We start from the raw sequence: 26919 nt of genomic DNA on the forward strand, positions 1-26919 counted from the left end.
CTTTTTTTTTCCTTTTTTGCACCCAAGTTTGCATCCCAAATTTACACCATTATTTGCATCATCATTTGGCATATTAATTTGTAACGTTTTTTGCTTCTTTTTAACGCTCAACTTTGCATCTTATTTTACATCTAGTTGTTGTCTTTTTTTGCATTTAATTTGGTGCCCATTTATGTGTCCTTGTTTTTGCCCAATTTGATATCCTTTTGTATGCCATGTTTTGTTCCCTTCTTTGTGTCAACTATTGCACAATTTTTCACTTCTAATTTAAAACACTTTGTATGTCAATTGTTTGCATTTTGTATTAATTCCTAGTTTAACATCCAATTTTATTTTCAATTTTGCATCCATGGTTACATCCGCATTTGACTTCTTATATAGAGTATATTTTTCTTTACATATATGACCCCCTTTATAGATTCATAGTGAAATATATGATAGTTTCTAAATATCATTAAAGCAGATATCACAATTCAAAATCATTTGTAAAGAAATTTAAGAGAAATTGACAACATCCATCCAAAAAAATAACAATGTGTCATTAACAATTTTCAAAACATGTATAAAATAGCAACATAATACTAATAAAATCAGTATTATTTTTAATCAAAACAAGTAAAATTCAAATATGATTAACAAATCAAAATATTTCATGAATATCATTATTCTACGATAAATTAACAACATACATAAATCAAACTCATCGTATGATTACAAAATCAAAATGTCTCATTGATATAGGGTAAATTCACAACACCCATCTAAACATAACAATGTCATTCTACACAATAATTTCTTCATAAAAAACAATGCATGTGCATGCCTAGCTACCACCACCAAGATCATCCTCATGATCATCTTGACCATCCTCATTACTCTGATCCACATCATCACCAACACCGCAACTATCATCATCATCTCCTCCTTCACCACCATCATCCTCATCCTCATCATCTCCTGATATATGTTGAACATAATTTGGATAATCATCTTGGCAATCATTACCTATAGCATTCTGACAAAAAAAATCAATATTACATGTTAGTATTAATTACATAACACAACGCATGTTTTTGTTATACAATGTTAACCATAAAATGAGGTAAGATATAATATCTAATAGTACTAAAAAATAAAATGAAAATATGGTTTAAAAGTATATTGGAAATCCAACTAAGATTACATACCATAGAGTCCATCCAAACAACAAATTCAACCCATCTCTTTTGCTGCAGCACCTCCTTTTCCAAATGATTTGGAGGTCTTCCATATTTTAGTTCCTATTAATCAGTAAATAGGGAGAAATTAGATAACAATGACTTTCTTCTGGTACAAAATTTATTAAAAAAATATCACATGTTTAATATACTTACAAAGGTCGTTATCAGTGCTTTTAAACCTTTCTGGCCACTACGATGAGTGACTTTTGTCTTGGTTAACCTCGCCTTGGATGCCTTGTCCTTAAACATAAACCAATTCAATTTATTTTCACACAAATACATGTCTAAGATACTTATAAGTATTAATACATTCTAAATAATGTTTAATGAAAAATTCAATACCTGAATGCTCTCATTGCCGGCTTTTCTTTGTGCATCCAACTTCTCATATGATTTTACAAGTTCTTTCCATACTTTAAAAGGTATGTCAATAGGTCTTTGTTTCAGTCTTTGATCTTGAGGCATTTTTTTAATTTTTCTTGTTTGGTTAAAAAAAACCGAACAAGTAATTCACATCAATGGCATGGGGAATCTATGGATATGTGTAAAAAAATGGCTATAAAGAAAACATCCAAAAAACATATGAGCTCTCCCTTTGATGGTCACTTGGGGCATATGGCTGGAAAGGAACAACTCCATTTTCGAAAATCAAGGACAATCCTTTCTCAAAGTCCTTCCTAATATTTGCTCCAAATGTCTTAAAATGAAAAACAAAATTCAAACGTCATCCTTAAACATCTCCCTTAAATATAACGTTGGACCATAAATTCTTCACTTTTATTGTTATCGGCTCTGGAATGATTTTTCTATATGCAATTATATAATGAAATATGTGTGCACTAATGAAAAAACATTGAGTTTCATTTTTCATAATCACAAACAATGAAAAAAGAATCACACGTAACTAGCATCATTTTGGAAATTTTATATTTATTAAAAATCTTTAACATGTTTTCCTCCCATATCTCATAAAAAGGTGTGAAATTTTTTATACACTCTCCAATAAGCCTAAGGATCACATACCTTTTAAAACTTTGCATTACCATTATATGTTTCTCCTTGAAGATATATAATATGTTTCTTCTTTAACATATATATTATGTTTCACATTTCTTAATATTTGACAAAATACTAAAGTTGAAAAGAATATAAAATCTCACTTTTTAGAATATTTTATGATATAAGAGATTGATTTAAGTGATGTTTTGGGTTAGGAGAGGTTAGCTTTATATAATAAAAGAATATTAACAATTTTAAAGTCTAAATTTTGACAATTCAACATAATTTGGCTTTACATAATAATAAAAAAGAAATTAAGAATTTTTATTTCATATATCTTATTTATAACATTTTAATGGTTTATTCATATAGTAATAAAAAGTTCATATTTACAGGCAATTTAAAAATGATAATTTTAAGAGTGTTTACATCTAAAAAGTGTGGGAATAGTTTGAGATATGGTAGCACACAGTGTCCCATCATTGTGAGTTTTTAATACCATGAAAATGATCATTTAAGAGTGTTTACGGCGAGGGAATAGCTTGAGATATGATAGAACACATTATCCCATCATCGAGTTTTTAATACCATGATTGTTCACTAGTGAGAAAAAATCACATGGAGAGAACACAGAAAAATAACCGAATGTAGAGAAAAAAAAACAAAAAACAAAAACAAAAACAAAATTTGTAAAAAAAATCATAAAACAAATATTATATACTTTTAAATTTTGTATTTGTAATTTAACTTAAAAAAAAAAAAAACAAACAAACAAACAAAACAAAAAAAATTAGTAAGAAAAATTCATAAAACAAATATTATATACTTTTAAATTTTATATTTGTAATCTAACTGAAAAAATTAACATACTCGTAGAGGAGCTAATTTATTTGCAGATATTTCTTGGTACCTAAAGCCATCACTTATATTTTATTAATTTATAAATAATTTATATTTTATTAATTTATAAGTAAATAAACAATTAACACTGTAAATTGTTACACAATTAATGCTATATAAAAAAGGTTAAAATTTTATCTATGATTTAGAATTAATGTTTTAACACGGTCTACAATGAAGCCATTATCACCTAAATCAATTTAAACTATCTATGATTTAATATTCAATAATCCAACAAAACTACAATGAACATCTTCCACGAGCTTATCATCTTTATAACATATATTGCTTCAGCTGAGATTCTAGTGTGTCAATTTTGTTTCATAACTACGGGTTATCGCTCTGTATAATTTTATTGGAATTAACGTGACCTCGGAAAATTTCTCTGATGAGATAAGAAAAACGCTCTGATTGAAGGATGGTAATGTATTCATAGAAGTCACTGCAAAAAATCATTTGGTTATGAGGATTTTCAAGATTTCAATGGAAATCTGGATGTGGGATGCGATGTTACGATGTGGGTCGAAGAGATTGAGCTCTTTCTTTTTTTGGATTATGGGATTTGAATGCAGGAGTTGTTTCTATGGATGATAAAATTATGAGATTGAGGATTGTGGTCTTTGAATGCAGAAATTGCTTCTTTGGATGATAAACTTGTGCTTTTTTTATAAACAGTTGTGGGGATTCTCCTAAGTTTTTATTGATTTCTCTTTTGTGTATCATTCTTGTCATTGTCAACCCCATTATCATATCAATGTCTAGGATGAGAAAGACAGGGATGGGATCAGTGAGGGCTCAATGTCTTTGTTGTCATCAGAGTCCAGGTCGGTTGATGGCAGTGAAATGGAAGGGTAATCCCCAAGGTGGTTTGTTGACGACAATGTTCCACCAAGGTTCCGGGACGAGGGGGCGAGGGAGCGAGGGGGAGCGGGAGCGGCCTATGCAAAAGCTCCCTACCATTTTTTAGGAAACGTGGGGGAGCGTCAGGGTCTTAAAAATTTATAAATATAAAATATAATTTATTAATTGAGTCCACTATGACAATTTGGTTTGAATTGAAAAGCTGCAAAGCATGATCATTGATATGAATATCATTTGACATTATCCAAATTTATAATATCATATAAAATAATAAATTTAAAATTCTAATTCAGCTTGGTCAAATTCTAATTTAGATTTTGGTCAGACAGAGGGAGAGCTTCAGCTTGATAAGGTAGCCACTGAATTCTGCGAAAAGGTAAATGAACCGATCAGGAACACTGCATTGGCAGTAGAAGGGGCAACTACAATGGGTTGTCCAGCTGTATTGGATCCAACAGCTAGAAAGTTTGTTATATTATATATAAGATAGACAGTACACCATATGTTGAAAGAAGAGTTTTAGTTCCAGGAGAGATGAGAAGCTCACATGAAAGAGTTTCTGACAGTTTAATATCAAATGACATTGACTGCAGGATGACCATCTGCGAACCAACTTGGGGGACCAACGATGGCATGGATAATTTGTCTACCTTATTAGAGCAATGCCATGCAGTTCAAACTTCAAACTAGCAGTGTATTTCAGGGGTGAAAATAATTTTCAGACCTGAGAATTCAAGCTGAGCCACTGTGCTCTGTGTAAATTTTGTAACTGTATAAATTCATATATAACGACAGTTCCTGAGATTTCTTGTTGCCCATAGTATTTTGTCATGCTTGCAGTAAACGCATGTTAGTCTATAGTCCACCCAATTATTTCCCACATGACATAGGTGCTGCTTCCATAGTTTGTATGTCAAATGTCATGCAAATTAAAAACACAAACTGAATGTCTCATATTCTTTTCCTGTCACTCCAGTTATCTCCCCACTGTAATCCAGCCATCACTTGAGAAAAAAAGGAGAAGTTTTAAAAGGGAAAATTCATGTACGTGCTATATGGTCCAGCAAATTTCCATGATACTGACCCTCTAAAATAACGCTTGTTGAAACCAAAAGGCAGCACAAGACGTTATCCCCATACAGAACATGAGTAGCTTCGTACCACTTTAGGTCTATTAAACCATAAACTATAAGCAAGGCCATTTTTTTGGGAGCGTGGGGAAACGTCTCCTCAGGGAAGGGAAACGTTTCCCTGGCACGTCCCCCCGAGTTTCCTCCATTTTGGGAGCGTGGGGAAACGTCCCCTACTCGTCCCCAAGTCCCCGAAGCGCGGGGGAGCGAGGAAACTAGACCCCTAGGGGGGGGGGGCGAGTCCCTGTGGAACACTGGTTGACGATGATCAGACATGACACAAAATGAGGCGTGGGCTCGTTCGGAAGACCAAGTGAGTGGATTCCTTTGATGTGGAGGCCATGGACGTGCCCGGTGTTCATAAGGGCCATGATAAGGACCTTTCATTAGGACGGACGCTCGACTTGGCATTCCAAACACTTGGAGTGGTCTATGGAGATATGGGTACCAACTCCTTGTATGTTTTCACTAGTGTATTCATCCAAGCTCGTACCAAAGGAGAGGAAGATGTTTTGGGTGCATTAGCTTTAGTGATGTACACAATAGCCCTCATCCCTTTGGCTAAATAGGTGTTCATTATGCTCAAAGCCAATGACAATGGTGAAGGGGGGACATTTTCCTTGTACTCTTTGATTTGCACATATGCGAAGGTCAATCTGCTCCCCAACCAGCAACCATCAGATGAAAAAATTCCAGTTTCAAGCTCAAGTTGCCCACCCCGAAACTGGAAAGATGATTAAGAATCAAAGAAAGCCTTTAGAGAAGTACAAAATTGAAGACCCTACTGCTACTCTTGTTTCTCATGGGTACTTCCATGGTAATTGGGGATGGCATACTTACACCTGCAATATCAGTCATGTCTGTTGTTAGTGGCATGCAAGATGAAATATCTAGCTTTACGAAAGACACAGTGGTCATTGTCTCAATCATATTCCTGGTGATCTTGTTCAGCATAAAACAGTTTGGTACAAGCAAAGTAGGCATGACATTTTCTCTGGCACTCATGATATGGTTTTTCTCTATTAGTTCTATTTTACTTTACAATATTATTTAACATGACATGACAATTTTAAGGGCATTCAATCCTGTTTATATCTATTACTTGTTCAAGAGGAACACTATCAAAGCATGGATGTCCCTAGGAGGTTGCGTGTTATGCATAATAGAAGCTGAAGCTATGTTTGCTGATTTGGGTCACTTCTCAGTAAGATCCATCCAGATAGCCTTCACATGTGTAGTATTCCCATGCCTACTATTTTTTAACATCATAAGTATTTTTTCTTATGAAAAGAAGAAGAACTACGTGTCATATATTTTTTTTAAATATCAAAAGTATTTTTTCCTATGAAAAAAGAAAGAAAAAGAAGAGCTACTTGTCACAATAAAAAATCAAGACAGCAAAAAAGCAAAAAGGTTTCAACATCTAATACTCAAAACTGACTGGGACATTTTTGTCATGATTGCAGATTCAAAAATATCTGCATAGTAAAACAATTGAGCTTGCTGTTATCTATAAAATTTCTAAAAAATCTACAATCAATACTCTCCAACTGCAAAGCAGATTCAAAAATATCTGCATAATTGAGCTTGTTGTTATCTATAAAATTTCAAAAATCTACAATCAATACCCTCCAAAAGCTCATTCCTATAACTATAATCATCTGAAGGTATATGTACCTGGGCTAGAGATCTTCCATTCATCACATAACTGGCTGGAAGGGCTGCCACCATTTGACTCTGATTGCTGTGAGGAATTCCAGTCTGGAGAAGACTTGGACCTGGAGACATTAAATTGTCTGTTGATGGCATAGTACAAATCCAAGGCAGGGAAAGTGTTGCACAGCGCAGGATCTTCATCAAAACTGAACCGAAATCCAAGGTCGATGCATCCCCTAAGCTCCTCCACATCATCATCTGTTACTCCTCTTGTTCTTGCAGGCTGAGACCAGTGCAACCTATCCCCCAAATCTGAGACACTCCTCCCTAGTTTCTTCGTCTTTTCATCAAGAAGCAACTGGTGAGTCCTCTTCTCTTCTTCTAGCAACTGGCCCCTCCTCCTTATCCATGCTTCCTCTTTAGAAATTGCACTAGTGGCTGTCCATGACCGTTGTCTGGACATCAACCTCCTGTGTCTTGATCCCTGCAACCTTTTTCTTATGAGACATTTTGGTTAAATTCTGAGCCTGATCTTCTGTATTCATATTCAAAAGGCTGACAACTTTTGAATCCGCACAGCCCATCTGAGTCCCAACCTCGATCGACATATTCCAGTGCCTAGAGATTTATATAAAAAAATTAGACAATAGAATAAATTCTGAATATGCCCTCTGCCAGATTCGATCCTTGGATCTATGCCGATAGTCTCAATAACTGCCTGCAAAAATCCCTCCCATTCAGAGATGGAAGGGACAAAAATACCGAAAAATCATAAAATTACTTGAACCCAAAAATACTATAAAGCCAAGAGCACCTCCTCCTGCCCCGCAATTTGCAACTGCTTTCCTTTTTTATAGCCCCTGCTTCTCTATATTCTCTCCAGAAATTCAAATTCAGGCGGCACAAATCACTCTCAACCCTAATTTTTTGGCTGCCTCCTCTAATTGGGTTTCGCTAACCATAATTAGGTGGGCCAGATTAACGTTTAACATAAGTTCATTTTAATACAGTTCTGTCAACTTAAACTTAAACTTCCACTTCGACAGATCTGAATAGATTAAGAACGTCCCACCCATTAATGGATCAGAGGAGAAAATCAATTTCATGCTGCAACCAAAATATTACGGAAACAACGTTAAAAATGCATAAACATAATAAACTGTTTAATTTATTTATCGGGTTTAATTATTATTATTATTATTTTCTTTTATCGAATATAAAATATATATTTTATTGGTTTAAAATGTATATACTAAAATTATTAAGTTGAGAAATAAAAACAATTTTAGCGGTGTAAAAATGGTGTGTTCTTTTTAACCATTTTTACACCGATAAAATTGTTTTTATTTCTCAACTTAATAATTTTAGTATATACATTTCAAACCAATAAAATATATATTTTATATTCGATAAAAGAAAATAATAATAATAATTAAACCCGATAAATAAATTAAACAGTTTATTATGTTTATGTATTTTTAACGTTGTTTCCGTAATATTTTGGTTGCAGCATGAAATTGATTTTCTCCTCTGATCCATTAATGGTGGGACGTTCTTAATCTATTCAGATCTGTCGAAGTGGAAGTTTAAGTTTAAGTTGACAGAACTGTATTAAAATGAACTTATGTTAAACGTTAATCTGGCCCACCTAATTGTAGATCTCCGGGCTTCGCCAATGCAATTAGTGCTGTCACACCCACGATCAACACAGCAATCCTGTACTAGTTACTAATAATTTTTTCTTCGGTTTTTCCTTTCAAATGGTGAAATGAAATAACAGGTTTGCTTAAAGTATTTTGAATAATATGAGAGACCAAAATGTTGGTGGATCAGCCCATATTTCCATTAAAAGTATCCTGTTGTACAGCAAATTGTCACTAAGTCTAATCATGCAAACTTTAAATGTACGAATAAAATAGTTGTTTGAAGTGCATTTTCTCATACAATTTTTTTTATTATAAAGTGGCTTCCGCATGTTCGTTGAGTTGAATAATGAGGGACATCAGAAACAAATTTAATTTCTGATAATCATTCTACCATCCCAGTTGGTTAATGTGGGGCACATTAAGCCATCAATCAAAATACACATTTTTTTGTTTATTTTATTGGAGAAATGCGTATTTTCTTTATGGTTAACTGGATGCAACAAACACACCTGGACAATACACTAAATAGGAATAATATGTTTGAAGGAATGCTTTTGACACCTTGAATTACAGCTCAGCAAGGAGGTAGGTGCACCAAAGATTATAACTAATCATAATATAAACCATCAAGAGGAATCATTTGATTTAATTTATTTCCTTAATGATCAAATTTGTTAATGGGATTCGGGCAGAAGACTTATTAAAAGAGAGAGAATGATTAAAGAGATTTTAGAAAATGGAAGCATATTGAGAAATGGGGTTCAGGCAGAACACTTAATTAAAAGAGAAAAGAGAATGATTAAAGAGATTTTTGAAAATAAAAGTATATTGAGAATTGGTTTTAGAAAATAAATAAATAAAATGAATTATAGTTATTAATATTTTAAATTAATTAATAATAAATTAATATTTTATATTTTATGTATTTTTTTTCCTTATGATTTTTGCATGTTAATTATAAAACATATGTGAGATGTTTATTTATTTATTTATAAAATATATGTGAGATGTTTATTTATTTATTTTCAATGGATGCAATTCATCCTATAATGCATAATGCATATATTAGATAACCCGAACCATAGGCTCTACCGTTTCAAAACAAAATCATTTATCATACATAATCAATAATCCGTCTGCCACAGTTGCATGACACGTTAACATGTGTATCTTAGGGATTATGCACAATTAATCAGAAGCGCAGCATTGGATGCATAGCACAAATAACTTGTACCATAGTTTATACATTCGAGCCTTAACCACAGTTAACAAATTTGCATAGCGGCTCAAGCACGACTATTCACTATCTTAACAAAAGACAGGTTAACACCAATTCTACATAAGATCCACATACTGTGACTGTAATTAGAATTTCATTTATGTGCATCCATAAAATCATCTCATTAACGCCACATGCAGTGCATTTAAAACTCAAGCAAATTCTCTCATATGCTAAGGAATTTATAACATAGAGGGTAAGAAACCAACATACAGAACAATCCACGCAAGTGAGTCAAACTAGATCAAAAGAGAGAACGACACTTGGAAAACAGAGCACCGCTACCCAACCTAGAAATGACTCTTCAGTTCACCACCGAGTCGAGGTTCTTGCCATGGATCAACCGCCTCCAATTGATCTATGCAATGGGTATTTAGTACCTTCTTTCATGATATGGTTTCCATTAGCGGTGTCTCGCTTTTATGGATCTTTTTATCCATTTGCGTAGGCTTATCTCATAAAAGCTCACCTTTCTCTCCCATGAGGATTTTCCTCATAGAAGATTGCCTTTCTCTCCCGCACAACTTTTATGTTTTTCTCAATGGATATTTATCTCCAATCCATCCAACTTATCTAGAATTAAATCGAGAAGCTTTACCATGAAAGAATTATCCTTTCCCATTCACCAATGTGATTTGGCAAGAATCTCATCTCTTGGTGTCTCGCTTTTCCAAGTGATTAATTTATTAATAATGTATTTACTTTTTATATTACACATCATACCTAGCTTTTCTCAGCTTAGGTTTGCAAAGTTTGACACACAAGGGAGGGGTGTTACATTTTGGATCCCTCTCTTTCCTTAAGATCCCTCCAACTGCAGCTAGAGTTCTTAGATGACTGTAAGGAGGAAGCCCCTATTGGAAAGGGACAGACAGTTTGAAGGTGTCTATCTTGTTGGTAATTCCTATATCGAAAAGTTGTATTTTCATAGTCCAGGGGTTGGGAATACACAATTCCCATCCACTTGAGCTCAATGTTATCTCGCAAAACTTCATTGGGATCTACCTAAACACATATGCAAACATAGGTGAAAATGCCTTTCAAAAGTCTTTCCCTGTCTACTTTGACGAATCTTCCAATAAAATTGCCCACTTTTTCTAAGAGATCTAGATGGGTAAAGTGAATGGGAAAACTGGGAATCTTACCCATACTAGAGTAGTCATCGGCAACATAGTGAGAGGATTGAAGTTGGGAAACCATGGCTTCACTAGAAGACCAACTCATCCCCAAAACCATGGACCTTGGTCAAGGATTTTTTTCTTATCCTCAAGACATTTGAAGATCACCACAAAAAAACATGGGTCTACATCCACCCAAACCGGCGTTCATCCAATCCTATCATAATCGAACAGAAAAACGCTACTTTTTCAATAGAAAATGGGGAATAAAAGTATCACCCAAGGATAATGACCATCGCATCAAGCGCTCAATCATAAGGGAGGAGCAATAATTTGACAATCACACGTCCTTGATTTCTGTTGATTTAACTCTAAACACTCACGTAATATTCTCTTGCTTGGCGAATTAAACACCACTGCATGGAATGGACGAGGATTGAGCCGAACCCTGGATGAAGCCCACTTCATTCTCATCTAAACACAAAACTATATATACGTCAAAGCTATTACAATAGATTCTGATTGTCAACACCTCGAGGTTCTGTTTATATGTGGCTACCTTTTATGGTTACTATTGAATGTGTGATTGGAAATAGTAATGGCAACTTAGGGCTGCCAAATTTCCTTCAATTCCCTCACTACATCCTAACTCAAATAGTTGTTCAATGCCTTGGTTGTCTTTCAAAACTGGTAGGCAGCGTCTTCTTTGATATTTCTCGATGGTTTTAATTCCACTACAATCACAACTTTCATTTACATAAACTTCGTGTTTTCGCACGAGCGACGATTGTTCCAAGGTGAAATGTCACTTGGATGGTTTCAATGTTGTTGACCCATCATAACTAACTAACGGATATGCCCATTACAATTTTATACCACCCCATTATCAATATCAATTATGCATGGGAACCAATTAAAGCAACTTTTCACATTAATTTTATATGAGCATGAGAACATGTGTTAACAAGCAGCCCATAAAGCCTCATTTTGAATGCCATAGTCACTTAGAAGGAATTCCTCTTGTAGTAGCATCCTCCCTACTAAACTTTGCTAGTGCTAACATTAGAACCACCATTACAACAAGATATCTTTCTAGTGTTGACAACACCATTATAGTAAGATACCTCAAGAGAGACAGAAAATTTAAAAAGTATGATAGTAATACGTATCTAGAAGATGGTATTGAAACTAGTAATTGTTCACGAATCCATAAGATTGTAAGGTCATTCTCATTATCATAATCATTGTCATCATCATCACCATCATCCTTGTCATTGTTATTGCCATCATTACATTATCATCATAATCACCATTCATGCCATCATCATCATCATTATGGACATTGTTTGCAATTGTTCATAATTGTAGATGTTGTAAGAAATATCATCAACCAAAAAAATGTGATCAGTGCTAGAAAAGGGTTGTTTAGGACACATTGATATAAGTAAGAGAAATAACAACTCTATTTTTGACAGATGATCGATGATGATCATCATCACCACAATTATCATCGTCATTGTCATTTTTATCATCCCCATCATCATCATTACTGTAATTTCTATCGACATTGTTGTAATCATGCATCATCATCATTCATGCCATTATTGTTTTTGATGATGAACTAGATGAAAATGATGATCATCATGACACCAAAGATAATGCTTATGATTATGACAATGACAACATCTAAAATTGGGAAGATTCGCCAACGTCATTAGCATCGTCATCATCATAATCATTGCCATCATCATCATTGTCATTGTAACCACTATCGTCTTTATCATCATAATCACAATTCATGTCATCGCCATCATCTTCATTTTCATCATTGTCAATATTATTGACATTGTCATCAATTGTTCATAATTGTCAATGCCATAAGGAATATCATCAATGCAGAAAATATGATGAGTGTTGGAAAAGGGATGCAAAAGCGAACATAGAAATGGGGGCAACAATAGAAGTAAAATTGGATGAAAAGTGGATACAACATAAGTAGATGCACAACAACATGAAAAACCTGACACAAAAGTGGATGCAAAAGTAGATGCAGTTGTCAATGCAAACTTGGATGCAAACATGAAGGCAAAAGTGGAAGCAAACATGGGTCCAATGGTAGGTGTAAAACTTGGCACAAATTGTAGTGAAACAAATGTGGATGCAACAACGGAAACAAAAGTATATGCAAAAATGGATGAAACAAAAGTGGATGCAATAGGGGATGCAAACGTGGAAGCAAATGTGGTTGCAATGGTAGGCGCAAGATATGGTGCAACAAAAGTGGATGTAACAATAGACAAAAAAATATGCAAAATAAGATGCAAAAATGGATGTAAAAGTGGAAGCAAACATTGATGCAACAGGCAAAACAAAATTGGATGCAAAAAATGGATATAATGTAAGTAGATGCAAAAGTAGGTACAAAACGAGATGCAAAACCCAATGCATAAACCTGACATAAAAGTGGATGCAAAAATAGATGCAATATTTGATGCAAAAGAGGATGTGAACATGCATGCAAAATTGGAAGCAAACGTGGATACAACAGTGAGTGCAAAACATGGTGCAAATTGTGGCATAACAAAAGTGGATGTAATGATAGATGCAAAAAAAGAATCAAAGTATGATGCAAATGAAGATGTAAAAAGGGATGCAAAAAGTGAAAATTAAAATGGGTGCAACAGTGGATGCAAAATTGTGTGCAAAAGTGGATGCAATAGAAGTCGATGCAAAAGTAGATGCAAAACGAGACACAAAACCCGATGCAAATCCCGAACCAAAATTGGATACAAAAAGGGATGCAAAAATAGATGTAGTAGTTGATGAAAACCTAGACGCAAATGAGGATGCAAACGTGGATGCAAAATTATAATCAAAAGTGGGTGCAAAAGGAGGTGCCAAACTAGGCGCTAATTGTGGCACAAAAATATTAGATGCAATAGTGGGTACAATAATAGATGCAAAAGAGGATGTAAATATGGATGCCAAACAAGAGGGAAAAGTGGATGCAACAAAAGTAGATGCAAAATTTTATGCAAAACTAGACACAAAACACGATGTAAAACTTGGCGCAAAAGGGATGCACAAATGGATGAAAAAATGGATGCAAAAAATGATTTAAAAAAGGATGCAAAAGTCGATGCAAGTGTAGGTGCAAAAAGTGGATGCAAATGAGGATGCAAAAGTATGTCAAACAAAATTAGGTGCCAAACTTGATGCAAAACCTGGAACAAAACCTGGTGTAAAGGATGACACAAAACTTGGCATAAAATTTGGTGCAAAACGTGGTGCAAAACCTATTGCAATACCTGGTGCTAAACTTGGTGTAAGATTTGGTGCAAAACTTGGTGTAAGATTTGGTGCAAAACTTGATGCAAATTTTGTGTCAAGTTTTGCACCATATTTGATAAATGGATGCAAATAGCACCAAAAATGGGCTCTAGATGCAGAAAAAGAAGTAAAAAGGGACGCTAATCGCTGGTTTTGTTGTAGTGTTTCTTCATTCTTCTCAATGCTTTCATTTGTTGCTATAGCCTTGGAATCCTTCATGATGTACCTGTAAGCCTCATTAGGAGGCCACAGAAGAAATTATTATAACCAGGCAAAAGATATGAAGACAAGAGGATGACCAACAATAAAGTAATAATAACGAAGGAGGAAATATATGAAGTACTTATCTTTTGATCTGAGGATTGTAGGGAATTTTCAACTCCCTCTTAATCCTTTCCTTATTGGATAAATCATTGAAATCCATTTGCAACATCATCAAGCTAGAAATGCGCATCTTCATCCTCATCATCATCTAGTAATGCATGTTACTTTCCTTTCCTTCCTTGCATGAATTGTGTGATCTAGGATTTCTTCATTTGGGGAATTCAATGATTTTCAACACTATAGGTCTAGCTCTAGGGTTTTATCCATAACCCCTAGGGCTTTCTAAATCTTAACCTTCAAGTATTTTCTATGGTCTACAAACCCTAAGTCTACCAACTCTTCCAAGAATGACTCATACTTTAGCACAATTGTTATCACTTTTATTGATTTATATGAGAGATCCTTTCTCCTTAGCTCCCTATAGCTCTAGAGTAACTTTCTTGAATCAAATAATATCTCAAATGATTAAAAAAAAAATATTGCATATGCTAATATATTTTGGCAATACCCTAACAACATATCTCAGCCAATACAAAATTAACTCCAACAAAATATACAAGGCATACTAGTCAAGGACCCTTATTTCACCATATTTCCATAATAGTACAATGTTCATGACAATATATGGAAACACTCTGCTTCTTCAACAAATCCAAAATAATTCTAGGAATTTGTGCCAAAAATCAGGTCAAATATATCATTCAAATGCCTCATTAACTCACAAGGAAGGCTCCTTTCAATGCTCTGTATACACAATTTCTTACATCACAATACATGCTCAATAATCATCATATAATGAACACTAGTCTCCACCACTAACTCATTAGCCTCTCCACAGTCTAAGGCACCTTGGACCTATTCCATAAGATTCTAAGGCCTCTCGCCCCCCCGTTCTAGGTCTGCAGCCTAGTTTGTCCATACCCTGAGGCCTTCCAGTCTTCCTAATTATAGGTTTGAGACTTTTCTTCCCATAAATATTGCTACATAACTCATACTATGGATTTGGTTCTCCATTTAATCATAATAGGACTCGGGTGAGGGCTTTGTTGAAAATTGTAACTAGGTTCGGTCTCCATTGTAATCATGACATTATTTATTCTTTATAAAGAAAGAAAGAGAAAGAGAAAGAAATTATATTTTATTTTTGGAGTATGGGTTTCATACTCAAGTTTGAGTCAAAACCATGTTCTTCATGCTTTTAGGTCTTCTAGGTATTTCTAGGTCTTTCTAGGATAAAGAATAATATTGGTCAAGTATTATAGTCCCATTTGGACTCGTTGTAATGAAGAAAATTATTTATTATATCGATAAAAATCCATGAATAAGCCCAAGACCAAGTCATCCCAAGAGAAAGATCAAGTCAGCCTAAAGGAGGGGTATTTGAACCTCAAGAAAGGTTATAAATACAAGGTGTATCAACCTAATTTGAACACACATATCAAGCAAGTTCGATTTGCAATAACAAAGGAGAAAAAGAGTATCTGGGAGGAAAATGAAGAAGAGATAAAAATGAAATTTTGTCAAGGAATCTCTCCTCTTGTCTCACTATGGTTTGTGAAGTTGCCAGTTGCAGGAGGATGAAATTTGTAGCAGTTGCAGGGGGGGAATTGCAGGGCCGAAATTCTGTTGCAGGGGTTGAAGTTGCAGTAGCAGTATCGAATTGTTGGAAGTTGTCTCAAGGAAGATATTGTCGGGGATTGGCTTGGGGCTTGGAGTGTTTATTATTTGGGGTCTTTGGGTCTTGGAAGTCTCTTTTATAAGCAAATTATAAAGAAGAAGCAAAGCCTTTTTTGGGTTTTCCCCTAAGAGGGGTTTTTCCTTGGCTTGGATCCTATACCTTGTGTACTTTGTCTCTATGTGATCTTCATAGTTTTGGTAATTTTTTTATGAATAGATATAAAGAAGTAATAAAGAACTAAATAACATCACAACTAATTATCATGATAAGGAAAATAATTTCTAATCTACAAGTATCCATATTTTCCAACATGGTATCAGAGCTAAGGTGCAAGAAGGAGACTAAAGATCACATCTTTGCTAGCACTTTGACAAGGTTTATAAGAAAGGGTTTCAAGGCTCAACGAAATTTCACTGCATCTAGCAAGAATTATCTATTGGGATTATCTCCAATCTCTCAAAGGAAATATCATATGGAAGCTCATTCTTTGGTTTATCTAGTACATTCAAGGATGAGAATGTATGGGTTATTAACAATTGTGCCTCTAGACATATGACATAAGAATGCAGTCAAATCCAAACCCTATGTAAGGGAAACTCATATCACTCTATAGAACTTGGAGACAATAAGAGTTATCTAGTGAAAGGCATTGGATATACATTGTTGGAGCTCTTGTCATGTGGAAGCATTCACCTCAACAACATTTTATGTGTTCCGGGTTTGAGGAAAAAATTGCTTTATATTTCTTGCCTAGAGGATAAGGGTGATATAGTTGCTTTTGTCGATAGAAGGGTTTTAGTTTGGGGTAAGGGCTTTATTATTAATGATGCAAAGGTGACTGGGATTCATGAGGGGAAGTTGTATAGAATCTATACACCCCTAGATCAAGCCCTACTTCACCTACAAGTAAGTCCTTCTAAACTATGGCATAGAAGATATGGACACCTTCATTATAATATATTTCCATCTCTGAGTCAAATGGTTAATGTCATCTAAAAAATAAAGGAAAATCATGAAGGTATCTGTAAGGGATGTGCTCTAGGCAAGAATGTAAAGAAATCATTTGCAAGTAGTGACACCATATGTAAGGAAACTTTAGATCCCATACACTTGGATATATGGGGACCTATGGCAGTAAAGTCCCTTGGTGGGAATTTTTTTTATGTAACCATCATTGATGATTACTCAAGGAAGACTTGGTTATACCTTCTCAAGAATAAGGATGAGGTATTTGAAAAGTTTTAGGAGTTGAAGAATGAAGTGGAAAACCTACCTGAGAGGAAGATCAAATGATAAGATCATACAATGGTGGAGAATGCACCTCCAAATAGTTAGTATATTTTTAAAAGGAAGCAGGAATCAAGAGGGAACTCAATGTTCCCTATAATCCTGAACAAAATGGCATGGTAGAACGGAAGAACCATACTATTGAAGAATGTGTTAGGTTTATGCTACATGATCAATATCTCCCTCAATTCCTATGGGGATAGGAATGCATGATAACTATCTACTTGCAAAATCGAATTCCTCAAAGGATTCTTAACAACATGACTTCGGAAGAAGCATTTACAAGAAAGAAGCCAAGTGTGGATCATCTTCATATTTTTGGGTGTCTTGTGTATATTCATATACGCAAGGACAAAAGGAAGAAGCTAGATCCAACCAGTCTAAAAGGAATCTTTATGGGATATAACGCTTCATTAAAATCATATAGAATCTATATCAAGGACGATCCTTGAATTGAAGTAAGAAGGTATGTCATCTTTTATGAGAGCATAGCTTACAAGAAATCAAGGGATGTTCTGGTTGACTCTAACGAAGAAGAGATACCTATATTTGAGGATATCTCTAGGGAGAATGATGGTTAAGAACTAGGGCCGGCTCAAGAAGGTGTTAAAAGTCCTTGCGACCGTATATAGCAAGTAATTGTTCCATAAAATCAGAAGATGCTTGTTTGGCGAAAAACTACTCTTCAAGAGGTAGAAGGACATAAAGCATCAAAGAAATCCAGGGAAAGTAAGAGATTGAATACATTTTTTGGGTATGTTGCATACATGACAAATCCTATTGAATCAATACCTTCCTCCTATGAATATGCAGCTAAACATCAAGAATGGAGGAATGTTATGCAGGAAGAATACCAATCCATAATGTAGAATGATGTCTGGGAAATTTTCCCTAGGCCAAGTGACAAGTCTACAGTCACTTCAAAGTGGATTTACAAGATAAATCATGTTGCAAATGGTATCATAGACAAATATAAAGCAAGTTTTGTAGCAAGAGGTTTCTCGCAAAATAAAGGAATTTATTATGAGGAAACCTTTGCTCTGACACACTAGGTATACAACAATAATATAGCTTGTTTTTCTTTTTGCTACTATGGGATGGAACATCCATCAAATAGATGTCAAGACAACCTTCCTGAATGGGACCATTGATTAGGAGGTTTACATTTGAACAACCTCAATTATTTGAAATAAATCAAAGGGGTACTCATGTCTGCAAGTTGAAGAAAGATCTATATGGCTTAAAGCAAGCACATATGGCTTGGTATGCAAGGATGGATACATATCTATTGATACTTGTTTTTACCAACAATACTGCAGATCCTAACCTATATATCAGGTTTGTCTAGCATGTTACAGGTGTAGAGAATCAGATTTAGGAATGCAAGAAGTAGTTAGCAGAAGAATTTGATATAACGATCTTGGGATTATGCATTATTATTTGGGACTAGAGGTATGGAAAAATACAACAAAGATATATCTTGGTCAAGGTAAGTATGTGATCAATATTCTTCAAGTATGTCATGATGGATTGCAATCCCATGATGACTCCTATGATTAGCAATTTAAAGAGGTTGAGGAGTTCATAATCCATTTCATTGGATCCTACTTGCTACAAATAATTGATTGGGTCCTTGATGTATTTAGTAAATACAAGACCAGACATTGTTGTTTTAGTAAATGTCCTAAGTCAGTTTCAAATGGAGCCAAAACATGATCATTAGAATCCAGCTAAGCATATTCTAATATATTTACGTGGAAATATATATCACTGCCTCTAGTAATGATGTCCAACTCATGGGATATACAAATTCATATTTGGGTGGAAATGAGATGAACGAAAGAATCACAATAGGTGGATGCTTCAACATAGGATCTTCCATGGCCTCATGGATGAGAAAAAATTAGGATACAACTACTTTGAGTAGTGTTGAAGTTGAATATGTTGCTACAAAAGAGGTATGTCGGGAAGCAATTTGGCTTAGGAAGTTACTATCAGGCTTGCTTGAAGGACTTCATAGCCCTACATGGATACGTTGTGATCATCATAGTTGCATAAGGTTGACAGGAGACCCAGTGTTTCATGATAAGACAAAGCATATAAACAACAAGTACGACTAAATCAGAATCTTGGTATGAGATGGGGTCATGGAGTTGCACTAACTACCTACATATGAATAGGTAGTAGACATACTGTCTAAAGTGTTACCAAATAAGAAGCTTGAGTACTTGAGAGGTAAGCTTGGTTTGGTGGATATCTCTTCCCTAATTAAGAGGTAGTGGTATCAGATAGTTCTTGTCTTTATGGATTAGGCACTAGACTAGGACTAACAATCATAAATCTTAGTGAAGGTCATAAAGGAAGAATGGAGTCTGGAGGATTGGATAAGAATATATATTGGAAATTCTTATGGATGGTATAAATCCAAGGAAAGAAGTTGTTCACCAATGCTCTTTGAGGATGAGGTAGGGTATCCAAGATAAGAGTAGTTGCAGAGGACTGGTATTCTTTGAGGATCCAAGTTTGGGAATCCAAGATAAGAATAGTCCTAAAAGGACATAAATTGTAGAAATCTACATGGTGAATGTGCCTTGAGAGGTGGTGTAGTAGCTCACGTAAATACTCCCAAAATAATGTTCACATTTGAAGATGAGCTTGTCTAGTTAAGGCCTTTAAGGACAGTGTTGGTTATGATAAATATGCTTGACAATAAGATGACTTATCTATCTAACTCTTCTTATGAGAATGCTTCAATATTGAGATTCCTTGTACCATGAATACCTCCTTAGTTAATAGGGAGCGTTGAAATTTTAACTAGGTTCGGTCTTCATTGTAATCATGAGATTGTATATTCTTTATAAAAAAAGAAAGAGAAAGAAAAATAAATTATATTTTATTTTTGGAGTATGGGTTTCATTTGAGTCAAATCATGTCTTTCATGCTTTTAGGTCTTCTAGATTTTTCTAGGATAAATAATAATATTGGTCATGTGTTTATAATACCAAAACCCAAGGGTGTTAGTCTCTACTAAATTCACTAAAGTTAGGATCCATGAGAGGAATTTATCCCATGTTTCCAAACATATAGGAAGTGTTGAACCCAATGCCTAATAATCTCCTCCCCAGTATGATTTAGGCGAGCCTTTCACTCTAATACCACTTGTTGGACTCATGATTATCGTTAGGCCAAAAATTGTATGCATTATTTTCCACTACAATTTTCAGAGTTAGGATTCGTGAGAGGTAGTGAGTCCCTATCACAAAACACATGGGTAATGTTGAACCCAATTTCCAACACAAAAAACCACCCAAAAAATATTGGGGGCACTACCCCTTGTTATCACTCCAAAATTTCTTTAGAAGTTGTTAGAGAAAGAAATGTTCAGAGGTAACCACAAACCAACTTTGGAGATTAGGATCTAGCCTTCCTAATTCTCAGAGAGGGCTCTCTCTTTATGATTTAACTTTGTTTTAGTTAATTGATTTTAGGCTAGTTATTGTTGCACTTGGGTTTTGATTTGAATTTGGGTGGTGGGATCACTTACTTAGATGAACAGAGGGTTTATTTTACCATTGGGCTATGGGGTCAAATATCAGACAAATTGGACTAGATCAAGCTTTAAAAACAATGTCTACAGGGAAAGATAGGTGAGTTGTTACAGATCTCAAAGGCTGGATGGTGAAGTGGTTTCTAATCGGATCCAGGGAGCAATTAAGGGTTCCTTAGGCTGGATTATGAAGAGAATGAAAGAGGTCAACTGGGATGGGAGAGCAATTAAGGGTTCTCAAATCTGGATATCAGAGGAAAACATATAAATGATCAACTGTGCAAAACAGAGTGTACTTAAACAAGTTCTGAGTTATATTTCCAGTTTAATTCATTCAAATTTGGATAACATTTAAGTTTATGAAACACAAAAGAAAGTAACAAAATCAGAAAAATAAAATACTTCACTGCAATAGCTCATCTCATGAATCCTGTAGTGTAATCTTTTTATTACTTGCTCCAGTCTGTTGACTTGAAAATTGGTACAATAACCCTTAGGCTTAAGAACAAAATAACTCTACAAATGCATAGCAATCCACCCTCAATACTTCGAATTATGAAGTATTTATACAAAAAGAATTTACAAAATATCCCAAACTATATTGGGAACTAATCTAGGAGAAAGAAATATCTTCATGCAAGAAGATAGAGACAGCTATTGAATTGTTGTTTGCTGCCCCTGTTATTTAGGTTCTGTTGGCTTTGATCTTTTGCCCTTTAATTTGCTTTGCTGTTTGGTCTTCATGCTGGATGTTGTATTTACTTTGACCTTTCATCTGATACACTTTGACCTGGCTAACCTGTCAATATCCTTTTACTGTGCTCTTTTACTTTTACTGTACATTTTATATTTTTACTGTGTATTTCTATAGTAAATCATTTAGTTTTTCCCATGTCTCAACATCTGGTAATTGGATATTGAGAATTTTTCTGTATATCTCATTTGCCTCTGTACACTTGGCAAAAGTAGGCTTATTAATAGAAAAGGTGTTTTACCTCATGCTAGAGGTAAAACAAATTCTCAAAAGTTTGATATAAAATTTTGCTAGTAGGTATGCCCTTCATGGATGAAGTGTTCACCTGATCTATGGCTACTTTCCTAATCTTCTTATTGTAATCCTCCTGTGTCATTAATTTTTCGTTTATAACCAAGGGATTTGGTAAACCCTTTTGCCTCAAAACTTCGAACTTGGCCATGAATCTGTCAATGGCCAGTTGCATGGTGTGGCACTTATCCTCTAAGTTCAACATCAAATTCCTCTTGGTGAGGACTCTTTTAACTTCCAAAATTGTACATGTTCTATCATGTATCTCTAATTCCTATAGCTCATACTTATTCTTGGAGTTGAGGAACTAAATGATCCTTGCAGCTTCCTCTGGCATGTCTCTAAGTTCCGTTTTGACCCTTTGAATGGCTTTTGTGGCCTGCTTTATTAAATCAACCTGTTCAAAAATAACCTGGATGGATGGTCAAATATCATTGACAAAGTCAATGATATTAGCCCATAATTTCTCCTTAGCTTGACCTAGAGGTTCATTAAGTGTCAGTTCTTTCTCTAGGCTTTTGATTGTTTCAGTCATCCTTGTAGATTTCTGTTTTTCTTCTTTGTGCATTATTTAGGAAATTCTGTAATTTGTTTCCAGGCTGGTCACTTTCTCCTTAAGCCTGTTCATCTCAGTGGTCTGAATGGACATTTCTTCCATTGCTTTGACCAACCTATTTGCTTCATCACCTGTAGAACCTGTTGTTGTTGATCCTGTTGCTGATGTAGTTGGTGTAGATGCCGGTAGTGTTGTGGCCATTGGAGCAATGGGAGCTAAGGATGCTACCAAAGTAGAAGGTACAACATTGGTAACTGTTGGGATGACAGTTGCAGGAGCGTCATCAAGACTAGCTTGTTTGAGCTGAATCAAGCTATTCAATTCTTTCTCCATCTCCTTTAACTGTTCATTCAGTTGCAACACTAGGTCCATCATTTCTTCATGATTGGTCTAACTCTCCAGGACCTCCTTTGTCTGTGGGTGTTGTAAATGAGGCAGCTTAAGTTGTTTCTTGAGGGCTGCTATATCCTCATTCTTCTTTTTGATTAATTTCTCTGTAGCCTTAATATCACTTGGATCATGGCCCAATTCAATGACCAAGTCCTCCAATGACTTTATCCTATTGTCTTTGGCCTGTGAAGAGGCCTTCTCCAATTTGTACTGGGTTGTTACATTATCCAGTGAATCCTACAACTTGTGGGCAGCCATGGCCTTTCCTGTAAGGGTGGAGTAAATCATTTCTCCAGCCTGTTTGTGGAACTCTATTTGGTCAATGGGATGAACGTCCCTACCTAACACCTCAAAATTAGTTTTCTTATAGTCAGCCGAGGTCTTTGGTTGCTAAATAGTGGGATGCAAAAATGATACCTGCATCTTTCCTGCTTTCATGTCAAAGGTTGGCATCAATCTGCTCTAGTTGGGTGGTGTATGTTTGAATTATTGAGCATATGTCTTTGCCTTCAACTTCTCATTCCTCATCTTGATCTCCTTCTACCTGTCTTTGATGTCCTTTTCTCTGTCAGCTGGCCTGACAAAGGAAGAAACCTCAACACTTTGTTTTCTCTCTATCATTTGAGTGTTAGAGGTTGATGGCTATTGTGTTTCACCTGATGCAGTTGTGTCTTTGCTTCTCTGCCCTATTGTTTCAGTGTCAGTTATTTCCATTGATTCAATGTTCTCCTCTTGTTCATACACAGGATTCAACTTGGGCCTTTTTCTGAGCTCAAACATCTCATTTGTAGTCTCCATGGCAGAGCTGGGTGCCTCTTCCCTATTCCTCTTTGGATTCTTCTCTTCATTGGCTGGGATCTATAATACAGGAGGAATATTCATTGGTTCCCCTAGTTCTGGAACCTGCATGAAATAACTCTGGTCAATTTTCTTTTCTACATCAATCGGTGTGTTTTCAACATCCACAACTGTGCTATCCATATCAATCAATGTGTTTTCCAACCACTCAGATTGGTTGGAAAATTGTTCAATGTTAGGTCTTGGGTGATGGATGTAAGGTCCCAACTTGACCTTGAGTCTTAGCTTGTTTATGACCCCATGAGGGTCATACTGCCACATGAAGTTGTTTCTGAATTTCATCTACTGTAGTATCTTGTCAGCCTCTGGTCCAACCTCTCTGTTGTTGCAAATGAATGGGCCCAATTGGTTTTTCATCTTAAATTGGGTTTTCTTCCTAGCAGATAGGAAGTGGACCTCATTAGAGTTGATGATTTGTCTGAAGTACTCAAGTGCAAATATCCTCATAGGGAGGTATTTGGGCAACTTATAAGGGGCTAATTAGTAGCCATAAACTCTGATTTCATTATGGTTTTGGTACAAGTACCAGTCTCCCACCTTGCTATTCTTAGCCAACTGTAGCACTCTCTTGATTTCTTGGTTGATCCTAGGTTGAGTGTTACCAGTCAACATGTTCATGACTGGGTATACAAATGAGTCTATGAAGTCTTTGTAGGTAAATGTTGTGGAAAATTTTTGGACCAAGGGTGTCCAGTAGACCACTGATCTCTCTTTTCCCTTGGTATCCAACTTCTGGATACTTACAGGGAACTTGTCTGCTTGGTAATATAAAAACATATGAAACAACACTGAAGAGTATTTGAAAACTCTTTCAGTGGGCAGTCTGGTGAATTTCTCATGCATTTTGTCTGCAATGAACTAAGCATAATTGTACATGATAGCAGGAGGCTTGCCTGGGGTGAAAATGGACAGGAAGGCCAGGATGACCTCATCCACATGCTCATCTAAAGTGTATCCTAGGATGCATGAGAGCATGGTGATTATGTGTATGCCAGTCTCTGAAAAAATGGTGGCAGCATAGGGTGGAGTATCTGTAGGAGTATGGCGGTCTTCAATGATGAAAGTCTGGAAGATTTTCCTTATCTTAACCAAGTCTAGTGTGATGTATAAGTCCAATAGGTCTCCAATGGATATAGGGGTTTGATTAGGGCTAGGCTGGACTTGTAGCATTTGGTTGATGGACTCTGGTGTAATGGTGAATAACAACTGTTGGTTTGGGGCAACAATAGCCCTTTGGCTAGGGATATAACAGGCATGACAAAAATGTACAATATCAGGGAATGGGTGAACTTCTGGGAATATGTATTTAGGTAAATTGGATTCCCAAAGGTGGATGTCATCTGCATGGTTTAGAAATTTGTCCTTACTCCAACAGTGGAGCTTCAGAAGGTGGGCTGGAGTAGCAGTGTCTCTTATTTGGAAATCCCTGTCTGCTAGTGCCAAATGGTCGATGTCCAGGTGAGGGGTTGACATAGGTCTCACGTCCAGAGAGGTCTGGGAAGCCATTTTTTGGGGGAAAGGTGTGAATTAGGCTTATATAGGCTGTAGAAGTGAGGTTTGAGCAAGTCTGGTACAGAGAGAGGGTAATTTTCAGTTTGAAAAATAGGGGTTTGGGTATTCAGGTGGAAATACTCTCAAATTTAGGGAAAATTAATTAAGTTCAATTAATTAATGTTTAAATTGATTGTATGTTTTCAAATTGAGAGGGACGTTCTGATTTTTTCTCAAAATACCTAGAAATTGGAGGTTCAGGCTGCAAACTGGTTTCAATGATGACTGTAGAGGGTATAGTGGCTTCAGTTGTGCACTGGATGCTTGAATTGGGCGTCCGGAGCGTGTTCAGGAGGTAAACGGCAGTCAATTTCGGTTGCAAAGGCTCAGGGTGGCGCAGGAAGGCTTAGGCAGCATTCATAGTGAAAATGAGTGAAAAGAGTCGAAATGGGCTTCTTTGGCCTTTTAACCAGCAACGGTTACAATTTGGCAGGGAATTCATAAATGAACAGTGGATGGTTTAGCTTTTGGCAGGGAGGCGGTTTTAGGGGCCATTGCACCGCTTTTGGCAAGCGGGCGGTATTTCCTTGAGAGCACGCGATTTTGCCTGGAGCTGCCACGTAGCCGAAAAAGGCCAGAGTAAAACCGCAAATCTCGCATGCTCTCGGGTTGGTAAAAGTCGGAGAGGGAATGAGTGCGATATGGATGCACGTCGTCAGATCTGGGGGGAAAGATCTAACGGTTGTCGCGCGGTGAAGCTGCATGGAGGGAAATCGGGGTGAAGATTTGTGGGGCTCGGGGGATTAATTACAACTAATTGTAATTAACTAATGAATAAAGTGGGGGTTAAAAAATTTAATGAGTGGGTTAGGGGAGTGGGACCACGGTTTAATATGGCGGGGTTTTCTTAACCGCACCAAGGGTTGGTGGGTTACAAGGTTTTTTTGGAAAATATAACCTGCGAAGTTAATTAAATAATGTGGGGGGGGGGGGAATAAAACTTAGAATAAAGGGTTTTTATGGAAATTAATAAGGGGGAAGGTGATTTTTTCAATGGGGAGTGGGTTTCACACTAGGGAAAAAGGGGTTTAGGGTAGGGGGATGACCTTTGGAGGGTAATTTGCTAGGGAAATGTGTGAAACCAAAGGGTAAGGGTCAAAATGAAGGGAAAAGGGTGTTTTCATAAGAAATGATGGGATAATGGGGAAATTAGTAAGTATGTAGTGGGGGTGAAATGAAATGAGGGGAAGTTAATCAAATAAGCTTGTGAACATCCTTTTACTCCCATAACTACTCTTGCACGCTGAAACATAGGATTAAGCATGATAAATGTGCTTATGCTTTGACAACCTTGTACTTCTGCAACCTTTCTTCTACCTACCCTTTACTTATCCTAACATTTTTTCTTCACTTTATTGGGTGCATTTAAGCTAGCAGACCCTTCATTTCCTTTTCTTTTGTCAAACAAACTATCTACTTCTAACATTATAACTTCCAATGGCTCAGTTTAAGCTGATGAGCACATTTTATTTCTCTACCCAACTACTGATCTGCCAAGGTTAAACAGTTCGGTTAGATCTTTATTCTCTATCTATAAACATGAA

At 35.9% G+C, this 26919-nt stretch overlaps 1 protein-coding gene across 1 annotated transcript; it reads right to left on the reverse strand.

Moving 5' to 3' along the window:
* Positions 1-596: 596 nt before the first annotated feature.
* LOC149236474 (uncharacterized) lies at positions 597-2214 on the reverse strand. The gene is made up of 4 exons (XM_089461572.1): positions 1563-2214; positions 1374-1460; positions 1188-1280; positions 597-1015 (listed from the first exon to the last, which is right to left on the reverse strand). Exons 1-4 carry the CDS (start codon positions 1683-1685, stop codon positions 824-826), a joined length of 495 nt encoding a protein of 164 aa, XP_089317698.1. The 5' UTR covers positions 1686-2214; the 3' UTR covers positions 597-823.
* Positions 2215-26919: the final 24705 nt, after the last annotated feature.

The sequence above is a fragment of the Pinus tabuliformis genome, chromosome 8 (genome assembly GCF_031772625.1).
Source record: "Pinus tabuliformis cultivar Carrire ecotype Pingquan chromosome 8, CPIR1, whole genome shotgun sequence".
Classification (NCBI taxonomy): domain Eukaryota; kingdom Viridiplantae; phylum Streptophyta; class Pinopsida; order Pinales; family Pinaceae; genus Pinus; species Pinus tabuliformis.

Bases quoted from the DNA above. Each gene is read 5' to 3' on its own strand.
- LOC149236474 (XM_089461572.1), bottom strand. From the start codon at position 1,685: ATGCCTCAAGATCAAAGACTGAAACAAAGACCTATTGACATACCTTTT. The intron at 1,461-1,562 runs GTATTGAATTTT...TTTATGTTTAAG, and splicing joins CCGGCAATGAGAGCATTCAG to GACAAGGCATCCAAGGCGAG. The intron at 1,281-1,373 runs GTAAGTATATTA...ACTGATTAATAG, and splicing joins AAGCACTGATAACGACCTTT to GAACTAAAATATGGAAGACC.